A 12,977-nucleotide genomic window follows, 5' to 3' on the forward strand; every position below is an offset into this window, starting at 1 on the left:
AATCTACCAAAAAGTGTCCCACCTTTGCTGAATCAACCCTATTGTAATGTCTATATTGTTATTGTTATTATTTTTTATTTTGGCCATGTAAGCAGAACACCTGTGTAAAGGAGACCTAGGTCTCAGTCTATCCCATAGCGAAGCTATGGCGAACCGTATTCGAAAAAGTACCAGCTACCATAAATGCATAGAGAAGCAGCGTAAATTAATAACAAAAATACATTCTCACTGTACAGTATAAGTTTTAGTAACATTTTAAAAACATTTTACTGATGGGACTACAGCTGGTTACAAGAAACATTTGAAAGCAGTGATTCCTTCCAAAGGTGTTAAGCAGGTTGCTTACTAACAGGGTGCCCTAAACCCCAAACTTTGCGGACGTCACATTTACTGTTTCATTTTTTCAATCTGTTAAATTCAGCAATGAAAAGGCTGTTGTGCATTAAAACTGACCGACAGGTGTATTAAGTTTGTTCTCTGTAGACGTAGTGTAGAAAACAAAATGAATTAACATTTTATATATTTCCCATGTTTTGTTATAGCCAGTGGGGCATAATAAATCAAATTTCCTCCGAGGGATTCGGGTGAATACCTCTGAAAGTGTAGTTACCAAAGCAGCCAGTTTCGGATCGCTGCCTCGTCAAACTAATGGGACTTGAATCTTACATCTGTAGCAATAAATACGCAACGTTCATATATTTTTCTGTACACATACTGCTTTGTTGAATAAGCAAATCAGTGCAACTGAATAATAGTGAGATGAATCGTTCTTCATCGCTGCCAGCTTCACGGAACTAAATGAGCACCATGGTCAGCTCCCAGCGTAGCTGAAATTTATGCGCGTAAAATGTAGGAGGTAACGCGAGGCAACTCCGTTACCACCACGCATGCGCAGTTAGCCCTGTAATGACAAAACATATAGCGGAATACCACTATGAAGGCGATCAGAGGAATGGTAAACGGAGCCATGAACGAACTTTCCTCTGTAGTCGGCGGGACCAAAGCGGCCGCTGCCCGGGAGCACGTCCAAGCGGTTACCAGAGATTACATTTCTCAGCCCCGACTAAGTGAGTAGGCTATTTTTCTTATCTGGTATCTGTCGTGCACGAGCTAGTAACCCTGCAGAACGATGATGCGCAATGTCCTGCTGGAAAATGAATGGGATTTCCACTTAATGTTCGGTTATCATATAGCTGCATAATCCCGAACAGCAATTTTGGAAGACTGCGACTGCGTAGTCGCAACCGTATAAATGAAATAATGCGGAGATTGTAGGGTATCTATTCCACCGTATGGATATGAGCGGGGATGGGATGCGGGTCCGGCCGGGGGGGGGGGGGGGGGCTGTCAGCTGATCCGACAGGCATTTTTTATGATGCATTATTTTATTAGGCCTGCTACAAGAAAAAATGGAGACAAAAAAATCCAAATCGTAAGCCATTTGTTCACGATTACCATAATAGCATTAAACTGAAAATTCAAACACTGTGAAAAAGCGGTGAAATAGCAATCTGTGCAGCCCTTCGTTTGTTAGCTCGCGCGATTCGTTTTTGGTCTTGGATGTCGCGCTCTGTTTTTATTTCCACATGAGAGTTAATTCTTCATTGGAGGAAAAAAAAGGAGATCAATGCAGTGGTCTAACCACATTTGTAACTAACATCATATGGTTAAACACTTGGTCGTTTGTTGAATGCTTTTAATGGCGTCTGTTTAAAGGTCAAATTAAAGAGATGCATAAATAGGCTGTCACGACTTCCTTCGTATGGCTAAATGAGCGCCTCATTTGTCATGAGATCAACTTGGCTAGCTGCTGTCATAACTGCATAATATTATTTTTTTCGGGTGAATCTCTAATAACTATATCAGTATTTAATTTAAATGCTGTATTACTATGACTGTGTTCAGGTTATTTGCGTCTATGCATTTAGCAAGTGAGTAGTCAGAATATGAAGGTCACGTGTTTATATAAAGGGCACGGAGATCTGGACGGCACACGGCTGTGAAACAGTTCCTCTCCAAATACGTGGCACCGTCATTTTACGAATAGTGGCCGTTATTAATGTCACCCCGCGCGCATGAAGGGTAATTGAAAAGGGCCTGATCAGCGGACCTCGGCCTCCCCAGGCAGCGTTTGTCAGCGACTTGCGACATGCCACACATGCCGCGCTGGTGCTAGCACTTCACTGCGAATGACATGGAAGCTAATTTGCAGGCGGTGTTTTTTTAAGGGAAATAATATGATTAAAAAACCCACTCCACAATGATTAACCGTGTGTCACAGTCTGCCGCGTGCGCGTGGGTGTATGTGACAGCCTGTGTTATCATGGAGTCTCCCTGTGTCTTAGTCAGAACGGGAATCCGGCCGTCACTTGTGACTTACAAAGCTATGCTGCACTTCAGTCGAGAACTGAAGATGCCATTTGAAATTTATCAAATCTATTTCTTTGATGCCACCACGTATAGTCCATCCATCCATTTTATTTATAAACTGCTTATACCTGCTTCTGGTCGGGTGTGTGTGTGTGTGTGGTGGGGGGGGGGGGGGGGGGGGGGCATTGGAGTATATCCCAGTATGCAACACACACGCGCACAAACACGGACACACATACACATACCACATGCACACACACACACACACACATAAATACACCCACACACACACACACACACACACACACCTAAGTATTCTGATGGTTGAATCTCAGGTCTGTGTGGAATGTGGACCTTTCAGCTGTCATTACTGACCTGGGAACCGTGCTAAGGCCACACAGTGTCACGCTTCACACAGAGTTCAAATCAGCACAGGCTATTGGATGCATTGTTTGCAAGAGGAAAAAGGGGAGGGGAGGGGGGGGGGAGATGGAGGGCTGTACCTTTGTTAAACACACTCTCATATCCCTGCAGCTTATAAGACTGTATCTGGAGTCAATGGGCCTCTGGTCATTTTGGATCAGGTTAAGGTAAGCATGCAAGAACATCTGTCCCATCTGGCATAAATTATGTTAGTGGTTCTGCGGAAAGATCATTTTTTGTGCTGTGTTCCTTTAAGAGATCAAGACCGCTTGAGTGCCGCATGTGCGCATGCTGATGATTCACGCTTTCATTGGTTCATGTGATGGCTAGGGGGCATGGTCAATGACAGAAAGTGGGCTCCGCCCACCTGCTTTAGTTCCCCAGGTATGCGGAGATTGTACACCTGACTCTACCTGATGGAACCCGCAGGAGTGGCCAGGTGCTGGAGGTATCCGGGTCCAAAGCCGTGGTACAGGTGAGAGCCACTTCACCTGGGCCCTCCGTCCAAATGCATCTGAGAAAGTATAACAGACCATGTGGTCATCTTGGCTTCTCATTTGGAAATGGCTTCTCGTCTCATTTTGGCTCAATGGTCAGCTTTAGTCCTTAAAGATCCCAGAGTCTGTTTCATGTACAAATCACTAGCAGGTTATTCCATGCATTACCAATTGGGTGATGTAGTTCTTAATGTTTTGTTGCCAACCAACATTAAACAAAGTGACAGTTGTTTGCTCTAGTTCCACTAATGGAATTTGAACTGAAGTAACCTGCTCTGATTATATTATTGATCCTTTAAAAAAAGAGTCAGTTTGACCACAGAATGTATTGAAACTGGGGTTCCAGACAATTTATGAGTTGCAGAGAAATACTCTTAATCTCATCAGATTCTGCAAAAAGAGACTTATCAAGGCTTTTACAATTTAAAAATGTATTTACGGAGTAGATGGCTGAAAAGATTTCTGTGCCAACACTATTACGCTATAATGCATTCCTTTGGGGCCGGAAGATGAATGACTCTACATTTAGGTTTTTTTTGCTCTTCAGAACATGGCACGCTCCCAGTTTGAGAACACTATAGCTGCGCTCGTTGAGTGTGCTCTCTCTCTTTCCCTCTGTCCCCAAGGTCTTCGAGGGAACCTCCGGCATCGACGCCAAGAAGACCAGCTGCGAATTCACGGGGGACATCCTCCGCACGCCGGTGTCCGAGGACATGCTGGGTAGGCGCGCTCTCGCCGGAGGAGGACAGGAAGTGGCGGCGGCCGATTGGTTGATTGTCTGCTCAGATGACCCGCGTTCTGTTTCCTCGCAGGTCGTGTCTTCAACGGATCGGGGAAGCCTATCGACAGGGGGCCCATGGTCCTGGCCGAAGACTACCTGGACATCATGGGTACGCGCCGCCGTCTGCCCGACCAGTGGCTGCTCTCGTACAGACAGGCTCTGTTAAAGGGGCTTACGCCTCGGCCTTTGACATTAGAGGGTTCTGACTACCTAAAGCATTATTAAAGTAACTGCGCTATGGCACATTTGTCTATTTTCAAAGACTGATCACTCATTGAAGTAGGACTGTTTGCACAACTGCTGGTAGAATCTTCTTTGTACAGTTCGTGCAGAGAACAATTTTGAAAATAAAAGTTTTCTGTGGGTTGGAATCCTCTCACTTTGGAAAATGCTTCTTCAGGAGTGTGCTTCAAGTGTAGAATTAACAGCCATTTTTAAGTCTGTGGTCAACGTTTACATTTTGTGGTTTATGTTATAATTTGTAGCAGGGCTGGTGTTCTTATACGAGTGGTAGTTTAGCAGCCCTGAGGAAACATGTTAAAATGTAGATACATGTTGAATGAATATAAATAATACAAATGAAGGTAATGACTGTACAGCACATGTTGAAAAATAAGGTAAACCCTCTCCCCTCCCCTCACAGGACAGCCCATTAACCCTCAGTGCCGTATCTACCCTGAGGAGATGATCCAGACCGGAATCTCTGCCATCGACGGGATGAACAGTATCGCCCGGGGGCAGAAGATCCCCATCTTCTCTGCCGCCGGCCTCCCCCACAATGAAGTAAGAGCGTCTGCAGGCTCCCCACGATGTGCAGTGGGGCAGGGCAAGGTTACAAGGTTAAGGTTAAACCCCGAAAGGTTACAGTGAGGCAAGATAGGTTACCCCCCTCCCCCCCCAAACATACCAAAAATGTCAATTTAGCTCACTCTCTGACCTGTTACTGTTAGTCGGGATGGGATAAACTCAGAGGTTTTGTCTGTTATTATCTCTCTCTCGATCTTCCTGGTGTTTTTTTCCCCATATCAATAAATCTGTCTGTCTGTCTTTCTGTTCGTCTGTCTGTCTGCCTGTTTGTCTCTCTTTCTGCCCGTTTGTTTGTCTGTCTGTGTCTGTCTGTCTGCTTGTCTGTCTGCCTGCCTGTCTGTTTGTCTCTCTGTCTGTCTCTCTGCTTGTCTGTCTTTCTGTCTGTTTGTGTCTCTGTCTCTCTGCCTGTCTGTCTGTCTGTCTTTCTGTCTGTTTGTGTCTCTGTCTCTCTGCCTGTCTGTCTGTCTGTCTTTCTGTCTGTTTGTGTCTCTGTCTCTCTGCCTGTCTGTCTGTCTGTCTGTTTGTGTCTCAGATTGCAGCCCAGATCTGTCGCCAGGCAGGACTGGTGAAGAAGTCCAAAGACGTGATGGACTACAGCGACGATAACTTTGCCATCGTGTTTGCTGCCATGGGGGTAAGGCTGCCTCTGCACTGCAGAATGCCTGTGTGTTTCTCACCCACAAACTTCCAAGAAACACACACACACATCATGCAGCTGACCTGTGCAACTGTACATTTATGGATCTTTTATAAAGGTGCACTCTTTGTTCGAAAAAATAATGACACATATATTTCCCAGCAATGCATTTCAAAAATGTATCTTGCAATATCTGAAAATGGTAGTCATTTGTCATTAATGGTAGTAATAAGTTGTTTAGAAAATGGATGATGCACTGCAGCCACTGAACGCTGAAAGCTGGAGATGCCATTGGAACTGCAGTTTCACAAAATTACCACACGGGGGTGCTCTAGGTTTCAGTTTTGTCAAGTGTACTGATGTATTATATTTCATGTCACTATTAGTAAACCAAGTGTATACAATTATATTGAATGAAAATTGTGTTTTTGTTATTTCCATTAAAAATGACAGCCATTGATCATGCGTTTAATTTGTCATCACAGGTTAACATGGAAACAGCTAGATTTTTCAAGTCGGACTTTGAGGAAAATGGCTCCATGGACAATGTGTGTCTCTTCCTGAATTTAGCCAACGACCCCACGTATGTACTTACTATATCACTGTATGTGGGAGTATGGGAGGTCTACAATATTTTTGACAGGATATGCATTATGATTAGGCTCAAATTTATTGATTAGCATGATTGTATTCATGATAGTGAAGCACTGATACGTTAGTGCATTATTATTATTATTAGTATTAGAAATAGCCTGCTTTAATGTACTGCAGTATCCCAGCTCAGAATTGAAACTTACAAGTTGTTCGCTCAAGTGACTCAGCCTCTGTGTGTCTCTGTGGCCGTTGAGCCTGTAGAAGAGGCGGAGTCTTGTAAAAGACTACATTGTGTCGCACGCAGGATTGAACGCATCATCACTCCGCGCCTGGCCCTCACCGCGGCCGAGTTCTTGGCCTACCAGTGTGAGAAACACGTGCTGGTCATCCTGACGGACATGAGCTCGTACGCCGAGGCTCTGAGAGAGGTGAGGCTCGGCGGTGAAGTCCGCCAAACCCTAACCGTGCGTTAAAAACCCGTGCTGTGCCTCACACAAGATCTAGCACATAGCAGGCGCTCTTTAACCCTTTGAAGAGTAGGTTTTTATGGGATTTTTATGCAAAATTCTGAGTCAGTGTTCTGGAACTTCATTGCTTTCAATTGCCAGTAGTGATTGATACATCATAATTAGAATGTTCAGCTAAGAACCCCATATTTGTAATATTACACCTTAAAGGGATAATATTGTTTACATAATATAGTTTTTTAATATTGTCAGTGGGGCGTAGCACACGAAGGGTACTAATTTAATGTCCCCACCCACCCTAACCCCCACCCCTTCCAGGTGTCCGCGGCCCGTGAGGAGGTCCCGGGGCGGAGGGGGTTCCCTGGGTACATGTACACCGATTTGGCGACCATCTATGAGCGCGCCGGGCGAGTGGAGGGGCGTGGCGGGTCTATCACGCAGATACCCATCCTCACCATGCCCAACGACGGTAAGGTCCCCACCCTGGTCCTCCCAGCATGCACTACTGCAGCGGCACTCCTGAAGGCTGAAGACTGTCTCCCATTTCTTTCCCCTCCCCCCCCTCTGCAGACATCACCCACCCCATCCCGGATCTGACGGGCTACATCACAGAAGGGCAGATCTACGTGGACAGACAGCTGCACAACAGACAGGTAGGCGGAGCCAGACTCACATCGCTGGCATTCTCGTGGCATTCAAAATGGCCGCCCGCTAGCTGACGCACGGTTTGTTTCCCCTTCACAGATCTACCCCCCCATCAACGTGCTCCCATCGCTGTCCCGGTTGATGAAATCCGCCATCGGGGAGGGAATGACCCGCAAAGACCACTCTGACGTGTCCAACCAGCTGGTAGGCTGATTGGGGGGTGGAAGGGGAGTTCTTTGATGTTTTTGTCAGTGCGGGAGGTTTGATGAAGCTGGGATTTTAGACTGTGTTCATGAATCATGTGTTGTCAATCACCAAGTTGTACCAATCAAAAGACTCAATAAAACAATTTGAGTGGTTCACTTCAAATAAGTTACTGATTTTTAAAGATGGCTCCAGCCATTTTAAAGCTTCAGTTGATGGGCTGAGAGGAAATATGTAAAGATAAAGACACGGACATGGGGTGGAGCTCCCATGCACTGGCAATTATTGACACATGAATGAACCTATCAAAATTATTTGCTCTCAAGAGAAAAAATGATTGATTAAAATCAGTCACTTAGACCTCAAGATAGCTGCACCCTTTATAGGGTTCATGATGCTGCAGAAAGCTGTAGGAGGATCATTGTGTCGCCTGTAGTTTTCCTTCTGTAAATGCTCTGTTATTGTCGCCAAGTAGTCATCGTGAAGCGTCACTTCCTGTGTGCTCCAGTGAGCGGGATTTGTGCTGTGGCGTTCTCTCCACAGTACGCCTGCTATGCCATCGGGAAAGACGTCCAGGCCATGAAGGCAGTGGTGGGCGAGGAGGCCCTGACCTCAGATGACCTCCTGTACCTGGAGTTCCTGCAGAAGTTTGAAAGGAACTTCATTACCCAGGGTGAGTAGGGAGAGGGGAGCGGAACAGAGAGGCAGCCATCATTTCTGAAAGGCTGTATTTGGTCGCTAAATGCAGTTTAAACATTCCAAGTCATCCTTTCCCATGGGGAAGTGACTCTCATGGTGATCTGAAGCTGGGTTTAGTGTCGGGGTTACCTATCGGACTGTGTCCCTCTGTCGCCCCCTGCAGGTGCCTATGAGAACCGCACCGTCTACGAGACCCTGGACATCGGCTGGCAGCTGATGAGGATCTTCCCCAAGGAGATGCTGAAGAGAATCCCACAGAGCATCTTAGCTGAGTTTTACCCTCGAGACTCCAAACATTAGCTCCTCCCCTCCTCATAATACCCCACACCTCTCCCCCCAACAGGCTTCAATGAATAATGTTAACTCCTCCCATTCTCATCACAACCCCCCCCCCCCAAACAGGCTCCAATGGATATCATTACCTCCTCCCCCTTTCCCATCTGGCCACACCCCTTTGTACTAGGTGACATGAACCTTCTCCACCTTCTCTGGTCACACCCACTTAGGCTTAAACTTTAATTCATGATGTTAACTATTAAACCCTCCATTGCCCCTCCCTGGCCTATTAAACCTGCCCTTCTGGTCACACCCAATCATGTTGCCCAATAACGTACCCAAGACTCAAAACAATTCAACAACTCAAAGCATGCATTCGTTGCTCATGTGGATTATGGTTATAATGGAGCTCAGTGGATAGGATACCCATCCAGATGATATACGCATTGGATTCCCATTGGCTGCACCTCACTTGCTGTGTGCTGAGTGTTCTATCATAAAATGGCCGCTGTGTTTTCATGGTGGGTGCTACGTATTGGTGGTGGTTGCGGTGAACTTCCTCCCTTGACTGTAAAGCGTTTCAGAGTAATAGGCACTAGGTGAATGCTATCTATTATAAGTAAAACCGTAAAACTGTTCTTTGTGCAAGTCAAACTAATGGAAAAAAACAAGCCACACCCCCCTCTGGTCAAGTAAATCATTAACTAATCCTCTCCTGGCACCTGCTTGCTAAACCTATCCCTTCTTTTACATTGGTGTTGCTGTTGTCACATGACTGGTTATTTATGGAAAATAAAACATATTGTGAATATGCGGTGTCTCCCTTTGCGCCCCCCCCACCCCCTTCCATTAAAAACAGTTATAAGAGTTATCTGTGTGTACCACTGCAAGCATCTGAAGCCAACTCACTGTTGAACTGTAAAATTTGGGCGAGTCAGTCCGGTTCTTCCGCAGTTACTGAGAATGCACATCGACTTTTGTGTCTTCTCTTTCTTCACTTTGCTGTGCAAATGAACCTGGCTGTTATGATGAGCGAGCAGTGCTACTGAGTCGCAAAGCAGAGAGAGAAACTGTGCCATATTTCCCTTTGTGGATATTCAGATCCTACTGCTTCAAATCCCTCGTTCGCTCATTTGTTTTGTTTACGTTGCTCACCAATGTCGTCTCACCCCTCCCGGTCTTGTGAAAAATATCACAAGAGTGAAAGTTATGGGAGAGTCTCAACGGTGTCTTAACTCTCACGATCAGAGAAAAGGACTGTAACCACCAGACAGGAGCCATGTTAGGACAGCTTATCGTTTCCGGAGAGTCAGGACGTCAGCTGTGACGGAAAAAGCTTCTGAAGAACTTCAGGAAGAAGTTTAAAGATTGCAGAATGTCAGTTTAAAGCTGGGAAAATATGTTTGTTGTTTAACACAAACTGGCCCACAGTATTTATATATTTTTTCAGATATATGAATTTAAGTGTAGTTGAGCCTATAAAACTATAATTTTTATTACTTAAAAAAGATGCTTAGAGAGGTCAAGTGGGAGAACTGATGTGAATGTGTACTTTTTTTCCCCTTCAATTTTTGTTTCCTGGCAACATGTAAAACATTTACAAAATTGCATAAGTTGGGCATTGCACATGTGTAACGCACCCCGCAATATATGTGGCTGAGAAATATATATGTGTCTTAAGAAATCCAATTCAGACCCTGCTGTTAAGCTAATGGGATTAACGTTGACCTTTGAGAGAAGCTGTTGCATATAAAGGCAGTCTTTTTTTAATGTTTATTATTTGTTAATCATAAATGTTCTTGCAGTGTGCTGTCTGTGTGATTCAATGCATTATGTACCCTTGAGGAGTCTTAGGTAATATTGTATTTCCTGCACAATTACTGTTACTGTAAATGTCAGACGTGTGGTTAGACAATTCATTCGTTCTGATTCATTCTGATGGACCACACTGCTGGGTAGATGTGTGTACAGTATATAACCATACATTTTGTTTCTAGTCGTTTCAATGCATGCCAGGCCTCACCTGAACGGTGACAGATTGATTTGTGGAATAAATGTGATGTCATAAAATGGGTGGTGTTCGTGTGATCCCTCCAGCATTCTAAACACTAGGTGGCATCAGTACCCCATCACCAGAGGGCTCATGGCTGCTTGTACTGCACAGTAGTGGTACTAGACCAGTGGTTCTCAAACTCGGTCCTGGGGGACCACTGTGTATACTGGTTTTCATTCCAACCTCAACTGCAATTGCAGAATTTTAATGAATTTTAAGTTAACTTTTCTTAATTAGGTGCTTTTCATGTTTTAGAGCTGTGGTTCCAGAAAGGGCCAGTGTGGGTGCACACACCTGATTCTACTAATCAATCACTAGAGTCATCACTAAGCACCTTGATTAGTAGAATCAGGTGTAAGACTGGGGACCTGTGAAAAGACCTTTGGAAGACAAAGTCATCCTTGTTTTAAGACCTTGTTTCAACATGTACTGAATAATTTGTTACATCACCATTCAAGAATTATGCTGAATTTCTAATAATCGGTCATCTGTTTGGCACAGCATGTTTGGGAACGGTACAATGTTGTGCAGGTAACTTTTAAGTTGAATTATCTATGGTTATATCTTGACGTTATATCTTGAGGTTTTATATCCCAACTGTCTCTCCTTGTTGTTATTTGAAATTCCTCTTTAATTGTGGAGAATCTATTCTCTGGCCAAGAGGTGCTGTATGACACGGTGTTATTTTGAAATGCCATGTAAACACCCTACAGGTTGTTCTGACTTTTGATTTCGCCCAAGGTCTAGTCTGGTCCCCAGACACTCTCAAGTTAATGTCTAGGAAGGGACGGAGCAGCTTTTGATTGGCTCCCTGCAACATAATTGGTTTCACTGAGTTTTAGCCAAGATTACATAATAGGTCAGTGATTGAATTGGCTTGAATAACTACCTTCAATTAAAGCTCCACCTACGCAAGGTCATGGTTTGTCAGACAGAGTAACTGCGCGTTGATTTATTATCAAAGCTCATGCCTGGAATTTGGGAAGACTTCACACAGTTGTTCTCAACCTTGGTCCTTGTGGTTTACATATTTTTAATAACCTAATGCGTCAAAGCATGCTTCATGGAACAAACTCATCGCAAAGGTAACTGAAAGTATGCCTATTTCTACTCTGCAATGAGGGCACTATGCTATTTTCAAACAATTGTCTGTTTTTGCTTTGTAATGTTATTAACTGACTCATTTTAAAACTACAGCCAAAACAACAGTTGACCTTCAATCCCAAAAATCCGAGTGAAATCAGTGGCAATTTGGGTACTTCCGTCAGTACTTTCATCAAACAGTCCTTACAGACATTGCTGATTTTTCTGGAGTGCTGATCAAGATGCCTGATCGACTACAGTATTTATGAATCTGTTTTGACATAAAATAAATCTTTCCAAAACATTTATTTTTCTAACAAAAGTAGTTAAAACATGGCACCATTCAGTGAATTTTGTGAGTGAGTTGTTTACTGAGAGACACAGCTATTCAAGGACAAAGGATGTGAATTTATGTCACAATGACAACTCCAAATTCAGAAGTCCAACTACATGTCTAATTTATTAATGATTTTATATTTTGTCATGAAATTATAATAATTAGTAAATTCTGGTGGGATTTAGGAGATGAACCATGCAGTTTGACAAGTGACCACATGGGGAAGCTGTTGCCATTTACACTTAAGGTTAGACGTTCATTCCCGTATCAGAAATACTTGGAACATGCTGTACTTATTTATTTATTCATTCATTTTGCCTGAAAGTGAATGGTTCAGAGATGTTTTTCCCTAAGTGTTTTGAAAATGGCAAAATTATAGGGCATTTTCCAAGGAGTATTTAACTCCGAGTTCCAGATGAACTAAAACTTTGAGATTATAATTATTAAGGAAGGACATTGCACTGAAGAAGAAACAGACATACCCTTCCCTGAAGTAAACCCACGGACACGCCCACTCTCGGTTCAGCTCGGGTTCTTAATCCTTAAACAAATTCTCGAATGCATTTTTATCCCTATCTTTATTTCCCAGGGTGGGATAACCCAGTTACAATTGCAAGCCTGTCACATTGCAACTACCTCCTCTGTCAAATTGCTGAGAGGTGGGCGGCGGCGGGGGGGGGGGGGGGGGGGGGGGGGGGGGGGGGGGGGGGGGGGGGGGGGGGCGCGTCTCAGATTAACATGTTTGTTTTTACCCTGCAGCTCACCAGATGAGCAATTTTAGTCACTGTCCCATGCAGCTGGTGCAGGTGACTGTCTTATGCAGCTGGTGCAGGTGACTGTCCCACGCAGCTGGTGCAGGTGACTGTCTCATGCAGCTGGTGCAGGTGACTGTCTCATGCAGCTGGTGCAGGTGACTGTCCCATGCAGCTGGTGCAGGTCCCTGTCCCACGCAGCTGGTGCAGGTGACTGTCCCACGCAGCTGGTGCAGGTGACTGTCCCACGCAGCTGGTGCAGGTGACTGTCCCATGCAGGTGGTGCAGGTGACTGTTCCATACAGCTGGTGCAGGTGACTGTCCCATGCAGCTGGTGCAGGTGACTGTCCCA

General features: G+C 44.7%; 1 protein-coding gene across 1 annotated transcript; it reads left to right on the top strand.

Moving 5' to 3' along the window:
• Nucleotides 1-875: 875 nt before the first annotated feature.
• atp6v1b2 (ATPase H+ transporting V1 subunit B2) lies at nucleotides 876-10,470 on the top strand. Its single transcript, XM_035391429.1, has 14 exons — nucleotides 876-1,067; nucleotides 2,905-2,960; nucleotides 3,170-3,268; nucleotides 3,917-4,010; nucleotides 4,103-4,180; nucleotides 4,715-4,854; nucleotides 5,411-5,512; nucleotides 6,001-6,098; nucleotides 6,414-6,537; nucleotides 6,895-7,045; nucleotides 7,147-7,229; nucleotides 7,321-7,425; nucleotides 7,969-8,098; nucleotides 8,288-10,470. Exons 1-14 carry the CDS (start codon nucleotides 935-937, stop codon nucleotides 8,422-8,424), a joined length of 1,530 nt encoding a protein of 509 aa, XP_035247320.1. The 5' UTR covers nucleotides 876-934; the 3' UTR covers nucleotides 8,425-10,470.
• The last annotated feature ends 2,507 nt before the right edge of the window (nucleotides 10,471-12,977 follow it).

Source organism: Anguilla anguilla, chromosome 14 (genome assembly GCF_013347855.1).
Source record: "Anguilla anguilla isolate fAngAng1 chromosome 14, fAngAng1.pri, whole genome shotgun sequence".
Lineage (NCBI taxonomy): Eukaryota > Metazoa > Chordata > Actinopteri > Anguilliformes > Anguillidae > Anguilla > Anguilla anguilla.

What these genes read in the sequence shown, in the direction of transcription:
- atp6v1b2 (XM_035391429.1), top strand. Translation starts at nt 935, where the DNA reads ATGAAGGCGATCAGAGGAATGGTAAACGGAGCCATGAACGAACTTTCC. An exon ending in TCATTTTGGATCAGGTTAAG is followed by an intron (nt 2,961 to 3,169) that starts GTAAGCATGCAA and finishes CACCTGCTTTAG; the next exon opens with TTCCCCAGGTATGCGGAGAT. An exon ending in AGACTACCTGGACATCATGG is followed by an intron (nt 4,181 to 4,714) that starts GTACGCGCCGCC and finishes CTCCCCTCACAG; the next exon opens with GACAGCCCATTAACCCTCAG.